Source organism: Anser anser (genome assembly GCF_964211835.1).
Source record: "Anser anser genome assembly, chromosome: 7".
Classification (NCBI taxonomy): Eukaryota; Metazoa; Chordata; class Aves; order Anseriformes; family Anatidae; genus Anser; species Anser anser.
In genome coordinates, this window is record NC_139727.1 from 15406684 (window position 1) to 15426226 (window position 19543).

Sequence of the window (19543 nt, forward strand, 5' to 3'; positions counted from 1 at the left end):
TCCCCTTCCATCAGCTCAGGGTACTGGGTATCCAGAGAACAACCGGTCTTGCCGCTAAAGAGTGAGGCAAAGAAAGCATTGAGCACCTCAGCCTTTTCCTCATCTTTTGTAACTAAGTTTCCCCCCGCATCCGGTAAAGGATGGAGATTCTCCTTAGTCCTCCTTTTTGTGTTGATGTATTTTATAAAAACATTTTTTGTTATCTTAACAGCAGTAGCCAGATTGAGCTCCAGATGAGCTTTGGCCTTTCTAATTTTGTCCCTGCACAGGCTCACAACATCCTTATAGTCCTCCTGAGTAGCCCGCCCTCTTTTCCAAAGATTATAAACCCTCCTTTTTCTCCTAAGCTCGAGCCACAACTCTCTGCTCAGCCAGGCCGGTCTAGTTCCGCGCCGGCTCGTCTTTGGGCATGTGGGGACAGACCGCTCCTGAGCCATTAAGATATCCTTCTTGAGTGCCCAGCCTTCCTGGACTCCTTTGCCCTTCAGAACCTCCTCCCAAGGGACTCTGCCAACCAGCGTCCTGAGCAGCTCCAAGTCAGCCCTCCGGAAGTCCAAGACAGCGGTTTTACCGGTCCCCTTCCTGACTTCGCCAAGAATAGAGAACTCTACCATTTCGTGGTCACTCTGCCCGAGACAGCTCTCGACCACCACATCTCCCACCAGTCCGTCACTGTTTGTGAACAGAAGGTCTAGCGGGGCACCTCCCCTGGTAGGCTCTCTAACCAGCTGCGTCAGGAAGCTATCTTCCACGCTCTCCAGAAACCTCCTAGACTGCTTTCTCTGGGCTGTGTTGTGCTTCCAGGATATGTCTGGGAAGTTGAAGTCCCCCACGAGAACAAGCGCTGACGATTTCGCGGCTTCTGCCAGCTGCCTGTAGAACTCCTCATCAGTCTCCTCATCCTGGTTCGGCGGTCTATAACAGACCCCTACCAGGATGCTTGCCTTGTTGGCCTTCCCTCTGATCCTAACCCATAGGGACTCAACCTTATCATTCCCAGCCTCAAGTTCCTCAACATCTAAACACTCTCTAATATAGAGAGCCACACCACCATCCCTTCTGTGCTGCCTGTCCCTTCTGAAGAGCCTATAGCCAGACACTGCAGCACTCCAGTCATGAGAGTGGTCCCACCACGTTCCCGTGATGGCAACCAAGTCATAGCCTTCCCGCTGCACGATGGCTTCCAGCTCCTCCTGTTTGTTGCCCATGCTGTGTGCATTAGTGTAGATGCAAGACTTCCAGTGGAATAAGAGAAAAATTAAGTAGGATGAACAGGATTTTACACAGTTGGACTAATATTATTCAAAACATTCCTAGACAGTGTAGGGATTCTCTCCCACTAAACTTCATAGACAGTTTCAGCGTTTCTGAACATTTTACCATCTGCTTCTATGCATTTACAGTAAGTATGAATGGCATCTCTAAAAAGAGCTCTTGTTGTGTCTACACTCATACCTGTAGCATCGATTTTTAACATGCAAAAATTCTAAAAGATCAAAGCAGAGAAGAGAGAATTGTGCATTGTGAACAAGTATGTCATTGACTCCCACAATTCAACAACCTGATGTCATCATTGCACTGTCTAGTTGCACACATCAAAGAGTTTGAAAAGGATGAAAATAAAATTAGACTTAACATGTATGATGCACTCCCTAGTAATGACACACAGCACAAAAATACCATCTGTTTCCAGAAACTGATTCAGTGCCGTGAAAGACAAATGATGCTGTGAGAATTAGAATCTCTATTTTGACAAGAGGTAGCAATATACGGAGAGCTGCAAAACCCATCATATCTAATCTCCATTTTGCTTCCAGTTGTATCCTATCCAGAACGTCACCCAATTCAAACAAAGGTAGCACATAGCTCTTTATACCATTCAAACATTCTGGCAATTAAACTAGTGGAAAATGCTATCAGCTAGTATATAACAGAAAACCAGCGTGTTAAAGTCACTCCAAACAGACATAAGCTTAAGTCGATAACTTGCAAAAGTCTACATATAAGAAGTGAACATTGTGAACAGGTGAACTGTCTTCCGTAAGATTAACTAACTTGTTTATCATATAGTATTTCTCTACTGCATGATCAACTTTTTTGTGGAACTCTGTTATTTAAGAATTCCTGCAATTATGAAATTACTTAAATACATACATAGGTTCACAAAAATGAAGAAACTATACAAGTTGCTGCATGGTTCAAGGACTACAAGACCCCAACACAAAGAGTTTTAACACTTCCTTTCCCATCACCCTTCAATCCATCACCAGAAGAGTGCCTGAAACTGGAAACTGCCATTTTAGTCTGGATACTAATTTTACTTATGAGCAGTGATAATCAGTATGAGTCATCACACAGATCCTAAAAGAACCATGACCTCTGGTAAGCAGACACAAGGAACAGAGCAGGGCAGGGTAAATTATGCTAATTACTTCTGATGCTCAGCATCTTTCTTTCTCAAGATGGCATCAATTAACCTGAGTTAAATCCCAAGCTATTTTTACCTTGAAGTTTGCTGCTTTTGTTTCAAATGAGAAAAATGATTTTTATACTAAAAAAAAAAAAAAAAAAAGAAGTTTCTTCCCTTCACTTGTAACAAAAAGATATTACGACCCCCTTCACATCTTAACCTGCATTTCCATCCTCAGACCATCATGGCAAGTAAAAATTGTTACAGTTTGTTTTGAGGCCACAGAGGGAAAATAAAATAAAATGCAGCACTGGGTAGACTCTGATGCAGTCCTGGGTAAATGTGCATGAAGAAATTAAAAGAAGAGGCAGTATAAAGAAAAGTTTTTCTTGAGAATGTCTTCATACGCAATGTGACACTGCATAATGATGAACACTGTTTCAACAGCACAGTAACTACTACAGAGCAGAGGGAATAACACATCATATTCAAAATATAGTACAAAAACTGGCAATATAGCGTTACGTGATTGCATGTTAAGGATGTGAGAAAGATGCACTAAAAATAAAAACAGCAGCATGATTTTAAAAAAATACATCTGATTCAAAGCAACTGTGGAGAACTATAGAAAAGAACTGTTTTTATGGATGAGATGGAATAATGCTGGGGATCTGCTACAGATTTGAAAATTAAATTTGAAAAATTATTAAAAACCTAGCTACCAACAGGAACACATCAGACTGGAAGATCAATGGGCTAACTCACACGAGTTTGTGAAGTCTATTCTCAATGAGCTGTTTCTGTATTCAGGAGAGAAGGACTGAATCATCCAGAAGACAAATTGACATACCCTGTTCACTGAGTACAGAAGAAAAGGGAGATAAAACTAAGTTTAGGATATGAATTCATCTATAGGTAGAAAAATAAATTTCCATTAGATTTTCTCACAAAAATTCACTTCTTTAAGAATTGAATTTGTTAAGAACATGGGTTATAATTAATAAGAAACAATGGTTTGATTTTGATTCAGAGAGAACAATGAAAAGTTGAGTCCATAAATTAATCTCTCTTAAGGGTAAACATAAAAAAATTAACAACTTAGTGAGATCAATTGTATTGATGAGTACAAGGGAGCAAAAGGATCACAGTTTTGTACAGTTCTTTCACAACTGTACAACAGAAATTAACTTAAGACCTATAAGGAACACGCCCATCGAATGCAGAGTTAGAGTCAAGACACAAAAAGTCCATCTTCCTCAGATCTTCTCAAGGATGTGAAAAATGAAAACAGTACTTAAAAAAAAAAAAAAGGCAAACATAAGAATACCCAACAGAAATTGATTAACTACCGAAACTCAGTCAAAGAGGAGTCTAAGAATCCAGATTTCTGCAAGGGACCTCTTCATAAAGTTTTCAACAATTCTGTTTTAGTAAAACAGAATAACAAAGACGCACAGAAATAACATAATAATAATATATAAATAATACAGCAACACAGAAATAACAAAGCCCTGTTGTTTTTTTCTGGTTGCCTCCACCCTAGGCTTCCCTCTTATCAGTTTGAAACCCAAGACAGGGAAGAGACATCAGAACATCCAAAATCACATGTGTTTCAGTGAAAACAGGTGACTAGATTTTTAGGTAAGAAAGAGGCCTGCTTTTTCTGAGGAAAATTCTCAAACATCACAATATGGTCAAAATATTTAGAAACTTATGTTGTTACTTATATAACATGAAGTTTTTGCTTTCCATCAATTTAAATAGCTATTAAATCTACTGAAATACTTAAAATCTTTCAATGTCTCAAGAGCTTTATAATAATGCTAAATTGCAGTTATTTCTTTATCAAATAATGGTAGGTTCCTGTAACTTTCAAGTGTTCCAGTTTAGAAAATAGCTTTAAGCAAACAATTATAAATGAAGTTCCCATTTCAGCTGAACTTCCTCTTGTATGAAGTTCCTCTTGAGTTAGAAGAAAAGGTCTGGTTTTGGGCTAATTATAAACCTCCTCACAATCAGCTTAGGAAAAGACATGTAACGATTCACAGAGCTCAAGTATATATATGTATATGGTGTACGTGTGTGTACATGTACACACATACAGGAACACAGATATAGATACACTCAGCTATATATAAACACACATATATACACTTTTTTTTTTTTTTTGACTATTTCAGTAGTGCTTTAGATTTTAAAAAGGCACTGGGCTCCCCCCCTTTCTACCCATGAGTACACAGCTGCAAAATTACACATGAAAAATCCACACATAGAAAAAGAACTAAGCAATTGAACAAATTTTCACTTTTAAAAGCAGTTATTATCACAATTTTTCTGTATCTAGGTAATTATCTGTTAATTAAAATATCTGTTTTCAAGCTGATGCCGTATCTTACTGTTATTTTCAACTTTGTCATTTTTTAAATAATTCTAAAAACTTTCACAAAAGTACATTTACACGAATCTATTCTTGGTTCTCTGCCTCAGATGAATTCCATTCTTCTGTAAGTGATGAAACTGATAGAAGGGCATGGTCAAGTACATTATTTATTATTAGAGCAGATAAGTAATTGCTTTAGTGTTGCACTGCTTGAGCTTTGTTGTACATTAATAATTAAGTGCAATGAAAAGAGATTTGGGTCATGTATAAACTAAAAAGTTTCAAATTAAATTTCTGTACTGTATTCCCCATTGCTCTGCATCTGAAACAGATATACAGGATGGTCTCTTCCCAACCATTACAATAAATTTATTTTCAATTCAACTTTATGCAGAATATAGATTTATAGAGTTATTTTTATTCCCCCAAAAATATTCTAATACACTAGAAAGAGACCAGGATACCTAGCAGAAAGGACCAGACACTATTAGGCAGCATCAACTACAAGGTTTGAAGAATCCAAAGCCTTATTTTATGTTTATGCTTAAGTAATGTAAGCATACTTTTGGACAAAACAAGCAACTAGAGAACCATGAACTAGTTCAACCACAGTTACTGACACACTGTAGGGTCCAGTACTGAAGGATTACGTACTCCAGAGGAAGCATGTGACAACAACTAGGAAGATTAAAAGCACATAAAACCAAGTTAGAGTATGGATATGGAAGCACCGTTACTAAATGTGATTTAACTACGGGAAAAAGGATTATGTGGTAGAGCAGAACTTTAAGGTTACACCTAATCTGCAGTCATTATGCTATTTCAGAAGATCTGTCATGTGGAACTATAGGAAGTAAGAACATAAAAATGACATTTTTTTCTCTTAAGTGATCATATTTTTAAGTACACAGCGAAATAACACGTGGCATGAATAATCAGCCCACTTTCGATAACAAAGTAAGACCTTAAATGGTTTTGAAGAAGGAAGAAACCAGAATTTAAAATTGGGAAATCCTACCACAATCATTTACAGTACGAAAAAATTAATAGATCAAAGACAGAAATATGAATAAGAGTAACTGTGCTGGGAGTGGACAGGGAGAAAGCCTACTAACCAGTGAAAAGTATTTGTCTGAATCAACTTGAATTCTAAGCTTGTATGGTAAACATACCTGTAAAGATGTATGTCACTGTTTTGGAAGTCTGTAGCTCACTAATTCCTTTTGAACCACTCCTGGTTACTTTCAGAGCACGGTGGATCTTCCCAACACCACTGGGAAGAGATACATTCCCCTAGGGAGTCAGGAAACTCCACCTTGGCAGCATCTATGGCCACTGGAGGAAAAAGACCACTGTGAAAACAAAAACAGCCTACCCAGCATCCACCTATTTCCTTCACCTCACGCATATTCCAAAGCTCCTGAAGTTTCATAAATATTCTCCAAGCTGGATGTACCTATAAAAGTATGAGACGACACTGTTCTGTCAAAGAGGGGTGTGACAAATGTAAATGAATTTTAAAGTGACTAAGAAGTAGAAATCATTTTGGAAGAAAATTCATATCACTGAAAAAGAAAGCAGCAGCAACGACTAGCCTACAGGTCTGAGCATCGTTAAAGTTCTCATACTCGTAAGTTTAATGAAGCATACTTTATCACGAACCCAGCTACCTGCACCGTTTATCATGCCTGAACAAACTGATGGTGTACAGTGATGAAGTGTCTGGCTCTGCAGATGAACAGAGTGCAGTTGGTATTGCTTCCTTCAATAATATTTTGACAGTCTACGAAAGCATCCTTACAAACTAGAATGCTAGCATGTGGGTGGGTGACTGGAGAAGAGAAGGCTCCAGGCAGACTTACAGTGGCCTTCCAGTACCTAAAGGAGGCTACAGAAAAGCTGGAGAAGGACTCTTTGTCAGGGAGTGTAGGGATAGGACAAGGGGGGGATGGCTTTAAACTAAAAGAGGGTAGGTTTTGATTAGACATAAGGAGGAAATTCTTCACTCAGAGGGTGGTGAGCCACTGGCACAGGCTGCCCAGAGAAGCTGTTGATGCCCCATCCATGGGGTTGTTCAAGGCCAGGCTGGATAGGGCTTTAGGCAACCTGGGCTGGTGGGAGGTGAACCTGCCCCCATGGCAGGGGGTTGAAACTGGATGGGCTTTAAGGTCCCTTCCAACCCAAACCATTTTAAGATTCTATGCAATCCAAAAAGGGTAATCAAAAGAAAAACTATTTTTCACCTTTCATAAGGAGGTTGGGCAATACCCATCCTTGGAAGTCTTCAAACATCTTCTTGACAGGATCCAAGTAACTTGGTATAATTTGAAGTTTGTCCTGCTCTGTGCAACATGTTTGACTAGATAATTTTGAAAGTTCTCTTCCAGTATCTTTTGTTCTTTGATTATACTCTTCTATTTTGCTATTTTGTACAGGTTGCATTTCGTGTTAATAAAGTTCATCCAACCTCCTGCTTTTTAATTAACTATTGAAGACCTCTTCCAATTGTAAACACTAGGGTAACAGCAGGGGCTTCAGATCTTAAGGTATAATGTTAGGAAAGCAGTGAAGCTGCATATTTGCTCCCCCTGCACTATCACAGTAAATTACATCCTTAAAACAGGAAAGAGGACATAAGGTAACAGGAAAACAGGGAAAGTGACAAAAGGTAAGTTTCTCTTTCTTTCTTTTGCAACTGTTAAGCTGAGGAAGATTGGCTGAAACCTAATAAAAACTTCAGTATGTCAGCAAAAATGCATTCCTTTAGCTTTTGTTTTTGTTTGGGCCATAAGACCACTTGTATCCGCAACAACTGCTTTCTCCGAACACTTTATGATAACATCCTACTTTTCGCTGCTTTCCAGGAATTAAAAGTAATTTTAGATGGCACAGATTTGCATTAAAAGGAATTTCTGTTTTAAGACTATGATGCCTTACTGATTTATATTAAGTTTGAAGACACTTAACATATTCTTAGATTCCTAGAGAAGGATTAAGATACTGAAAACAAACTTCTATCCTACACAAACTCAGATTTTAGAGAATTTCTTGCACACTCCAAATTTGGAGTGTGCTCTTCTCAATTTCATCTGAAGGGACAGCCATGCACCATTTCCCTGGATCTCCTCTAAAAGTTCATACATCACACTGGCACAAAAGTGTAATAGGAAAACGAACTATGACTCATCACTTCTTCTCCCTCTTGACAGCAGTAACTGATTTGTGCCAATTCTTCACTTAAAAAATTACTCTCATTTGGCTACTCAAGTCAGCCTGAATGATCTTTAGTCCAATCACAGAACTTGTTTAGTAGTCTCAGAAGTCTGTATCTATCTAAGACAGATCAGTTTAATTTCTAAAAGGAGTTGAATTGCAGGTAACTTCTTTATACTTTACAGTATTTTCTGTTTACAATCTGGATATGACAATTCCATTGTCAGTTTCTACTACAGACAGACCTGCAGGTGTCCATGTTTACCACTATCAGTTTAGCAGTGTACACTGACTACATAGGTAGGTTACACAAACCCTTAGTTGAGGCAAACATGCAAGTAATTCCACTCATTATCATTCCACTAGGTAATCGTCAAGTAAAAAATTTCCAGTAAAGTAACAGCAAAATGGGCATCAGACAAAACCATTTCAAAGTCTAACGACTCAATACCAGTTCTCTGGAATGCATTTCACTTAAAATAATCAACTTAGCTAAAAGTTTGGGTTAGATTACAAGAGTCAAAATGCACTTTAGACAAATTGTCTTTTAAGGAAGTACTTGAAAAGGCAGAGAAGAGACATTACACCCAGTATACAATAGGAAAGACAGTATGTCATTAACATGCAGTGCATCAAGCAGAACATTTAATCACAGATGAAGGATGAAGAACGAGATAAACTAAAATGAACAGAGACTTGTTTTTATGAAAATAAGAAACCTCAGATTTGGCAACAGAGGAGCTAATATAAAAGGATTTAAGAAAATGTGGCTAGTATTCCAAATATGACAGTCCGAAATTCTGAGATGGAAAGCATGAGAGGCTGGAGAGAGAAGGTTCATGAGACAAAATAATCATAGTTTTGGGGAAAGGATGCACACAGAGGACAGAAAAGCAGCATGAGGGTCTGTAATGCAAGCTCTTCAAGAGAACAACAAGGAAAAACACATATCCTAATGATTTTAATATATATAAAAACACATTTGATGCTTTTCTTACCTCTGATCGTTGTAGAAGTGAAGTTAACTCTTGGACTAGAAGATCTAATTCTTCTCTTACTGGTTTTCTAACACTTAATAATGTTAAAAGATTTAATTGTTTTCCAGTGATTGTAATTCTGCATTATAATTGGGAAAACGTACATATAAAAGAAGGAAATACCAACATTTCTGTTTTGTTCCATCTGTATCTGAAGTTTATTCACATAATTTTGAATAAAAGATATTAAAATAAACCCAAAGAATTAACTTTGGAAAATGAAAATCCAAACTACACTTTCACCCTAACTACATCAGCAAATATGAATATTCACTGAATATTTCAGTTTGAGACACCAGAGTTGAGGATAAAACTTAAAATTTACAAGTATAAACAAAATTACAAGCATACCATAACTAGTTTCCTGGAAATTTATGCATTGGATGCAATAACATGTTTTGGTTCCATTATATGAGTATAAAAACCTCACATTGACATGATAAATGGATGACAGTATTTTTTTTACACTTAATGTCAGTGATCATAAAGATTAATACCCACATTTTTCCTTATTTTAATTAGCTCTCCAAAACTGATAGGCTGACACTGATTCTCTGTTCTTGGTAGGTATAGCGTAAAAGATCTATGAACAATGATCTCATCATTTATCATGTTTTATAATCACAATGATATTTTTTACACATCTTGTTAGCTCTTGCTTTCCTTTAAAAAGAAAAGTCCTTCATTTAAATTGGTTATTTGCAGTCAGACCTCTTCCTCAAATATAAAGACCTAATTTCACCTGTCTTCTGTAGCATTATTTTCCTTTAAACCAAGTATCACATCCAAATAAAAGGATAAAACAGAACTGAAATGAAAGAAAAAAATCATGAGGATAGGTGAATCAGAAAAGGAGATTAATTAGTACTTAAAACAGATGACAGTTATTAGCACTCTTCCCCCCCCCCCCCCCCGTTATCATACGGTCACAATTCCCTTCAGGTTTTCTGATCTGCCACAGAATACTCCCTTTTCCCCCTGTGCTACACCAGAAAAGGACATGCATGTATCACATTAGGAGACAGTTTCTCTGTACGTATGCTTTGTTTCAGCAACCCCATGGCTGGTTTGTGAAGAGTAACAATGTCTTTTTGCAGTGACCTACCATTTGCAATTCCTACCCATCCTCTCAACTATATTTTTCCATATTCAGCTTACTTTTAAGATAGAAAAATAACACCCTGGATTAAAGAAACATAGGGACTAATCCAGTTGCTTCTGAGCTCTGCAGGAAGATTTTGCAGTGCCTTTAATGAGAGTTATTTTGTACCTTAAAAGTGTCCACAACAGAAACACACCTACAAGTATTCAGTTTACCTTCCAAATCATCAATAACCCACAAAACTCGTAACAATATCATTTTATAAAATGAGTTGCAATCCAAGCCTCGGGTGACACTGTGTGAAAAGGAGATACATAAACTAAACGACAAAATAGAAATTCCCAATTCTTACGAAGTTTGGGAAGTACATTGTGTATCTGGTAGAAAAATCTGACCTATCAAGCAACCAGAGATGCAATATAAAATAAAACTCTTAGGTAGACAATTCTGTTTAATGATTTAGAATCCTCCATTACCAAAATTACTAGAGGTATGTTCACAATATTTAGAAAAAAAGTGTACTTTATTTTTGGATATAGACTAACCACTTCCATTGCCATCCTGAAAGATGCAGCTACACCTGCAAATTCAGCCATTAAAACCAACTGCCTATATCTGATACAGTATATCAGCACAGTATTAATTTTGAACTAATATTTAAAGAACATTTTCCCCCCAATACATCCATGTTGGCATTTAACTTAGAAAAAAAAATATTCTGAAGAAAAAACAGGTACATTATAAATCTATTCTTGTATTAATTCCTCTGACATTAAACAAAACACTTAACCTTCGTTATCTTTCCTAATGACCAAGTAATTTCCCAAAGAGTTAGGTAACTTCCTTTATTATACATTTAACTTTTCTATTTAGATAGAGCAACATGTTTTACTCTCAGAGCACAGTAACAGTGCTAATACACTGATGATTATACCGAGAGTAACTTGCACCATTCCTTCTAATTAGTCTTAATAATTAGTTCTATGTACATGAGCTGAAAATAAAAATCTTCCCAAAGGAAATAAATTATACTACCGTAAGGAAGCATCTGCTCAGCAGATCACGTAAGAGAAAACATGACACTTGAAGATGGACATGAATTACAATGTGCAGAAACGTCCTGCCAAAGCTTACAGAAAATGTTCTACATGTCCTCTCTAGAGTAACTGTATGAATGCTCAGTTCTTTGGACCTCTTAATATGGAGGCCTACACACTGCTACTTAAGTTACTGTTTCTGCTTTTATTTACCGTCGAACACTAAATCATTCAATTGTACTCAAGTAATAGAGAACAGACCAAAAATTGATGAGTTAACCCTGAAATGAGTAGCTGTCCAATGAGAGATTTTTTTTTCCATGCATTAATGTAGTTTCTAATTTTATTCTTCAAGACAATGAATTTTTGCAAAATATCTGAAATATGTTATTTAAATGAATCTCAGTTTTGTGGTCAAAGATAAATGTCTAGTTCAATGAATTTTAAAGAAAAAAGAATTTTAAAGAAAAAATTTGAAACTCAGGATATTTCATAGTAGGATAAAGAGATTTACGTAATTAATTCATCAGCAATTTAGAGAACTGACCTGTTCATTTGTTTTACTAATGACTCTTGCATTACTTGCAAAAATTTAAGATTTGCAACCTCCTGGACGCTGTATGAAATAGGATGGTTTATAATTGGCTTCCATTAAAGGCTAAATTACAGTTGAAAACAACCTCAGGTTGTTTTTCTGTACTGAGATGCATGTAAGGACAGTAGCTCCACAAATAATCCGTTCACACTATTTTGCAGTAAATTCTTCTACATTTGGACCTAAATCACTTGGTTCGGTATTCCAATGGACTAACATAAAGCAAAGAGAAGTCTGCTGCTCTGAGTCAAAACTAACAAATTGTACATCCAGACCTGAGCAGTCATCTCTGCTTATGGTTTTTGCACTGCAGTAGCCATGTCCCACTCACAAGTCAGTTATGGGGACTTCAGTCCAGCTGTTTCCAGCCACCCCAGTAAAGATGTTGTATTTGAAAATACACAAGTCATCTTTAGAGAAACTAATACCCAAGCCAAGTTTTTGACAGGAGTACACCTTCATTTTTAATTAACAACAAACAACTTCAGAATGCACTTAGCTCTGAATCCACTTACCATGGTTTCAAACTACTGACATCTGCAGAACTATTCATGTTCTACACTGCTACATAAAGCACATAATCCTAACAAATGGAATTAAGTTCTAGGGACTTGCCCAGAGAAGAACAGGCAAACAGTTGTCACACTAGCCATAAGGAAAGAAAATTTAAACCACATTTAATGAAGATAACACAAACTTTTCATTCTTTTCCATGTTACACACTAAGGCAAGTCAGAAGTGTGGAATTTGGTCTTTCAAGTGCAGGAAGTAGAACAGCTGTTCTCCCATTTCAGTGTTGAAGACAATCTTTGCTTCAATAAATAGTTTACTGATATTAAAGGCTCCTTCAGTGAATAAATTTATAGTTACATTCCTCTTGACAAATATGTATAGCTTTAAAGTTTCTGGAAATGCTACAGTGCATCTGTTCTATTTATGAGATGTTTTAAAATATATCAACTTGAAGAAGTAGCCCATGTCTATCACAAGAATTACTGTAGAACCAGGTTTTATTTGCATGCAAAAATTTATATGCACATCTAGAACACCACTGGATGTTTGGAAATCTGGTACCTGCTCAGCTCAAGGAAAAGCTCAAGCATCTATCAATGTTATTCAGATCACATCTATGTGATTTAGCATCCCATTCTTTTCCCCCTTGAACTCAAAATTCATCAATCAAGTTATCAAGTGTCCATAGAAAATTTCTATTGGTGATATTCTGGTAAATTACAACAGCTTTTTATGTCTTTGGATCTACTAAACATTTAACTGCACTGTTTTCAATAATGATACATAGGGGGGACAACACCCAGAGAAATCTCCTCCTCTGTGTTTATATACACTGTTATATGCTTCCTTCCTACAGAAGACTTCTCACAGATGCACAGAGCATTTTAAAAGTTAGAGGCGGATCAACCTGTGAGGCTGGATAAATGTAACCCCTACAACATAGCAGTTCTGCTTCATACCCCTACAGTTTGTTCAAATCACCTCTACTGAGTTCTACGCTGTGCAGACTAAAAATACCTACCATGCTGGAACACTTTATACATACAGTTTCACAAAACCTTACAAGATCTAATCTTCTATTTGTTTCCTGTTGAAAACTTTACAGAGGAGAGTTACTTTTCAAAGTACATAAAAGAATAATCAGATTCTGAAAATTATCGTACCTGATACAGCCAGAAAATCATCAATACTCGTTATATCATCCACAGCTTCAGTAAGAACATGGATGTGATTCTCCCATGTACTCCTATACATCTCCATGTTGTTTTTCACAACTTGACTTTTTGGTCTGGCAGAAAGAGCTAAAGCAGCATTAATAACCTGTACCAAAACATATAAACAAACAAAACAACAACTAAATAATGTCTTCTGAAACAATTTTTTATTCATAACTTACTACTGCAGAGGAGCTCTTAAGTTTTCTAAACAAAAGAATTGTTTAGCTTTTGTTTCTGTTCACAACAGGATTATCAGTCAGATGTTGCTTAGGCCAATTTCCTTTTTATCTTCATGAAGTGAGAAGGAGCGTGATTCTAAGTGAACTGGGTAACAAGAATTCCAATGTTTTACTTTCAGTTAGACAATTCATGCTATTCCAGTTTGCAATATACAAATACAATGAAGTTTTTACTTACATAAGGGACGGACATACAGGTACTGCATATAATCACTTCAGTTTCAAACTTACATTTCTTAACAGCAGATATTATGGAATCCATTATGGCATTATCTTCACGGAATGAGATATTATCAGCCTTTACCATGTAAAAGCAGTTGACTTTGCAAGGACAACAGCTGCCTGATCAACGTCAGGGACATAATACATCCAAAATCTTTATAAACGCAGCAGACTGGTATTTCTGTATCAGTTAGGCCTAGAAGTAGTAACTATGCTCACATGAAGAGTACAGATTCCATCTCTCCTAACAGAGACTAATGTAAGATAGAAATATTAGATCATAAAGTGATTAATTCTTTAGGTATCACTTCAATCTGTTAATTAGCTAGAGGGCTTTTTCTAATACAGCCTTTTAGTGATGTTACATCCATAAACTTTACATAAATCAAACTATATTGTTTATTTAGCAAAGGGAGAGTTTAAAACACCATATAAAACAAAAAATATGAAGAATCCAAACAAGATACCACACTAATCCCCAGTGCTGATATTATACGTTCATGAAACAGTTTTAACACCATGCCACTGTAATAGAGTCATTACACTGAAGAATAAGAACTAGGAAATTCCTCATCCTAAATACAACTGATGTTTCTTTATGCTGGTATCAATCCTCTTGACCCTGCTCTGGATCATAAACTAAATAACCATTTTATATGAGTGGCATTTTTACATATCACATGAACTTGACCAACCTGGTGAAATTTAAGTAATTACAAACTTCCTAATAACATTCATGCTGTCATAATGAAGAAACATAGAGAGACAGTCTTTCACAATAGAACTGCTGGGACTAAGTCTTTTACTAACAACTCCGGTAAGGAAGAACAGACTTCTTGTTACTTTACCAGGTAGCTGGAAAAGGAGAAAGGTATGTAACTACAATGAAGAGATTTCTTCAGCAACTGCGGAAGTGATCAAAAAATACAAGGACAAACAAACAAGCATCCTACTCTCCAGCAGGAAAATAAAATTCATTACAGGAAAATCATAAGTTTAGAATTGGAACCAACTGGGCAGGCAGCAGCAAAAAAAAAGTATCTGCATTTACACTTCATCAGTCAATATAAGCAAGTCAGAGAAATCATCAGTCAGAGAAGTATAAACAGAAGCAATTGTTGAAAAATCATGATGCAAGTGTTTTGCTCCACATCTCAAGTACTTATTTTTTAAGGGCAATTCCCTACCCATTTAGGGGGACTATACTTCTAGAAAGAAGTCTCTCCCATTCAAGACAACAACACCGATATCATCATCATAGATCTAAAAAAAAAAAGATTTTAAAAAAGAGTCTAGTAAAGGAGAGAGACTGAAGACAAAGAGTTGGTGTAAAAATGAAATGAATAGACTACTCCACGTGCATCATGAAAATCAAATTGCAGGAAGGGAAAAAAAAATAGAACAGCAACAAAACACATGCAAAAAAATCACCACCACAGCAAAACCCAAACCAACCATACAATAATTCTATTTTTACCTGGCAAAAAGCTCTCCATTTACCTTCAGTTCTCTAACACATAAAAACCACTATTTGTTTTGGACTAAAGTATCAAGTGCACTAATTGCTGAACTAAGGAAGACTGCAATATCAGTATGTCATCTGTTGCATAAAATAGCACCAACATACAATATTCCATCAACATACTGAAATTATTTACTATTTGTTTTCATAAAACTGTAACATAATATCCTAAAGGTGTTATTTGATTATAAATAATAACATAAAAATATATTTAAACACTGTTTCATTTAAACATTGTTCAATTGTCTTCTAAACATAATGACGATCCCCACCACTTAGAATTACTACCAATTAGTGGTGAAGTACACAGAAGAACCGTCTTAATTTGATAAAAAGATATGCAAATTTATGCTCAAAAGTACAAAGTAAATAAAGCTGTATTTGCATCCTTTCCATTTTGCAGATTGATACCTAAATTGCTTAGACTTTCAGCATCTTTGACAATGAATTTTGCCTTCATATAAACACCAAAGCACCATGTAGATAGCCTTAAAGAACATGCTATTATGTTACCCGTGGATTAAAAATTTTAGGAAAGAGCCAAAGTGTCAAGTTAACTCTGATTAAATGCAAAAAGTGTATGCTATAGGAGAAAATTGTTCAATGGTTGAGCAATTAGCATCTGAAAATCCTGGGTCCGATCAGTCTTCTTTCTAAAGCTGCAAACCCTGTTTCAAAAATCTCTGATAAAAAACACCACACACTAAATATGCACCTCAGACATTATGGAATACTCCTAAAAAGAATCAAAAGCATCTCAAAATCCACAATCAACAGCTATGGTTTCAGTTGTTTACCTATGAAACAACAGAAGAAAAAATACAGCTCACAAGTCATACCATACACGTTGATAGTAAGTCTAAAGATTCATTAAAAAAAAGTCTAATTTCATACAATCTCCTTAAAACAAAGCCACTGCCTTTTAAAATTATAGATGTGACAAGCAGCTTACAAAGCACTTCTCTAGCCAGGTCCAACTAAGGACTTAGAACTGACTACTCTTTCTGCCTTTCCAACTATAACATGGATTATGCTAAATATACAATTCTTCCCCTACTTTTCAGACATCTCTTCAATATAGCCCCTTCACCATGTATTACAGAACCGTATTTTATCCATACTCCAGATCTGCACAACCTGCAGCAACAGCATTTAACAACTGTGTCATCTTGCAGCAGATTTGCCTTGATGGCGTGATTCCACCCCTAAAAGTAGGGGCATCATTTATGTCTCGTGAAAAACACGATCCAATTCCCTGCTGAACTATATTATTTTAATGTAATTGTCTAGAAATACATTCTGTTAAAATATTGAATGTGTAGAAGGTAACATGTATTTGAATTTGTAAATAAATTTCTCTACTCCAATAAAATGCAATGAAGAAACATAGTAAATTCCAGGGAAATGAGAAGCTCTCCCAAAATGAATGCAGAGCTCAGTTTGGAGCACTGCTAAAATCATGCATCATTTTATTTCTAACGTTTGAAAAATAACAACAGCACAGCAATGCTGACACAGTTGAAAAGGTTGATCATTTATACCTCATCAGAATGCATACATTTCAAGTGAGTCACCAGGGACCTTGAAAGGCCTATTCAAAGACACCAGCAAAGGTGCCTATCTCCTAGGCATAGGCAAACTACCATAATAACCTCTCCGCTCACATTCCCACATGCACTGTTCATTTGCAGCATCACTTCTTTGGAAACGTAAGGTGTCTCCCTACAGACATTTATTTATGATTTGATAGCCAATTGCTTCTGGCTTCTGATGTAAGTCAACAAACTACTCTGCTCAAACAGCTGAAGGCTTCAGTCTCCATTTATGTACGTTGCTTCTACCGAAAGCTCTGCAAGCACAGACTTTTTTTTTTTTCAAATAGCTAAAGCTGAGAATTTAAGAGGTTATTAGGGTTCATTTTTATAAAGGTAAGTGTTCATCATTTTCCTCTGTTATATTACTACCTTTGGCACTAAAAATGCACTTTGAGTAAATACTTCAAAGTAGGCAGTAGCACATTATGCTAAAGCTAGACTCAACTGACATAGTTTCACCAGAACTTCAAGTCACTTCCTTTATTAAAATAAATGCTTAAAATGCAAAAGATGCAACCATACCAAGTTTTTTAACTGCTTCAGCTCACCTTTTCAATTATGTTGTTACCACATCTCTCAGCACCTCCACTGATGGAATCTACTGCTTATGGTTTCTATTCAATTAAAGGTGCTTCAGCAATACAATAAAAAGGCAATTATTTGCTACAATGACCTTATTTCTAATCTGTAAGGAACTGTACACTGTGGCTGTCACAAGCGACTTAGTAATAAAAAATCCTACACATACACAAAGGAATAGACAAACTCAAGTAGGAAAGGGCCTGCACTGATATCCTCTCCCTTTCCTTTATCTCCTCTATCAGTAGACAGAGCTTTCAGTTCCTAATGACACTTCTCTGCAGAGCAGAACAGAGGCCTAAGGCCTTCTTCTCAATGCCTGATTTTAATTCCCAGACATGAAAATCAGGAAGGAAAATGAGGGGGAAAACACCAGTGACTCAAGACTGCTACTCAGACCATGTTTTCAAAACTTGTAGTACTTGAGGAATACCATTTCTGTGACAGTATAAATCACATCCTGCAGCTCCTCATATAAACTTCTGTGGAACAAAAGCAACCCTAACAAGCTTCAGTTCAATGCCCAAGCCACTTTGGTTGAGAGACAACGTTGCCTGTAATATTCTTTCTGTATGAAAGATAGAAACAGAAAGTTCAGTCAACTAACAGCTTACTTTCATACTTTTTTTAAAAAGAAATTTTAACAGTTTAACCATTTTAGGAATTGCTAATACTAAGAATTAGTAGAAAACTCAGTTTCCTTTGTCTTTCAGACGACTCATTGTTTGCTGTTTCAAAGGTACAAGGTACAACAGGAAAATTCATCCTACTCTAAAGCATTGTTTTCCTTCACCAGAACACAACACGTCATGAGAAAAAGAAGAAGCTGAGTAAAAATTCAGAATAAGAATATATTAAAATCAAGCATCATTCTTAATATAGGGTGCCTATTGCTATTCTAAAATTATACACAAAAAACATGCAATGTAAGAACAGGATAATGTCAGCAAACAGAAATAAATGGAGTATGAAAAAGCAGAGAAAGAAGAGCAAAACAGAAGAACAAAGCCAACATGCACAGTACAGTATATTTCAGGTTTTCATCTGCCATCTAGAAAGGGAATAAATAGTTCAAATTGCACTTGGGTCCTAGAAAAGGCCAGAAAACAACTTTGCAAAGTACTGTAATATATCCATATATATGAGAATGTTACTTTTGCCATTTTGGCCAGCCTATTAATAGGAAACCCGTCTGTCATAAATTTGTTACAGGAAGGACTGGGATAACAAGGACTAATAACTATACTGGTAGCATATATAAACAGTAGTATAAAAATGAGATAGGACAATTTTCAAACAGGTGCTGAGTGGGAAAAAAAAAAAAAAAAAATTTCTGCCACCAGGAACAGGTCAGGAAGCACTGGACATGAGGGAGAAGTTTTATTGTTTAAATACAACACCTAACTGAAAGGACAATTATTATGCACAAAACCAGACTGTCTGGGTAGACTGCGAACTCTCCATCACCCAATGTTTTTAAGATGAGGGTAGCTAAACCCTCATCAGGAATACTTTAACCCTCTAATCCATGGAAGAGTTGATCTTGTATTGGTCAAAGAAAGAGGGGGACAGAATGTGGACTATGCAATCTTTACATGTTCCTTAAAGGCTTATTTTCCTTAAGCTTAGTGAAATATTTCCAGTTCTGAGAAACCATTTTCAGTTACTTATAGACCTCAAATTCATCATTTTGGCCATTCCCAAGAACAAAGAGAAGAGAAAACATGTTTGAACCTTGTAAAGAATACCATGCCAAAGAACAGCCAACATCTGACAGCTCTTTCTGTAAAAACATTGGCATTCAGAGACCTGTTGAAACTAAAATGTCTTTTCTGCTGTCTGCAGGTAACCTGTCAAAACAGTCCAACTTACTAGTCTCTAC

General features: G+C 36.3%; 1 protein-coding gene across 32 annotated transcripts in view; it reads right to left on the reverse strand.

Moving 5' to 3' along the window:
* CTNNA3 (catenin alpha 3) overlaps positions 1-19543 on the reverse strand; it is a 495101-nt gene that overhangs the window by 135221 nt on the left and 340337 nt on the right. For 29 of the 32 annotated variants that reach the window (XR_014587169.1, XR_014587170.1, XR_014587171.1 and 26 more), the window contains one exon: positions 13451-13607. The exons of the other annotated variants lie outside the window; for them this stretch is intronic. Coding sequence is in view for 22 of the 29 variants with exons in the window: in XM_083845405.1 (XP_083701531.1) it covers positions 13451-13607 (157 nt within the window). In the remaining 7 variants the exon portion in view is untranslated. The remainder of the gene's footprint in view (positions 1-13450; positions 13608-19543) is intronic. 32 annotated transcript variants of the gene reach the window in all.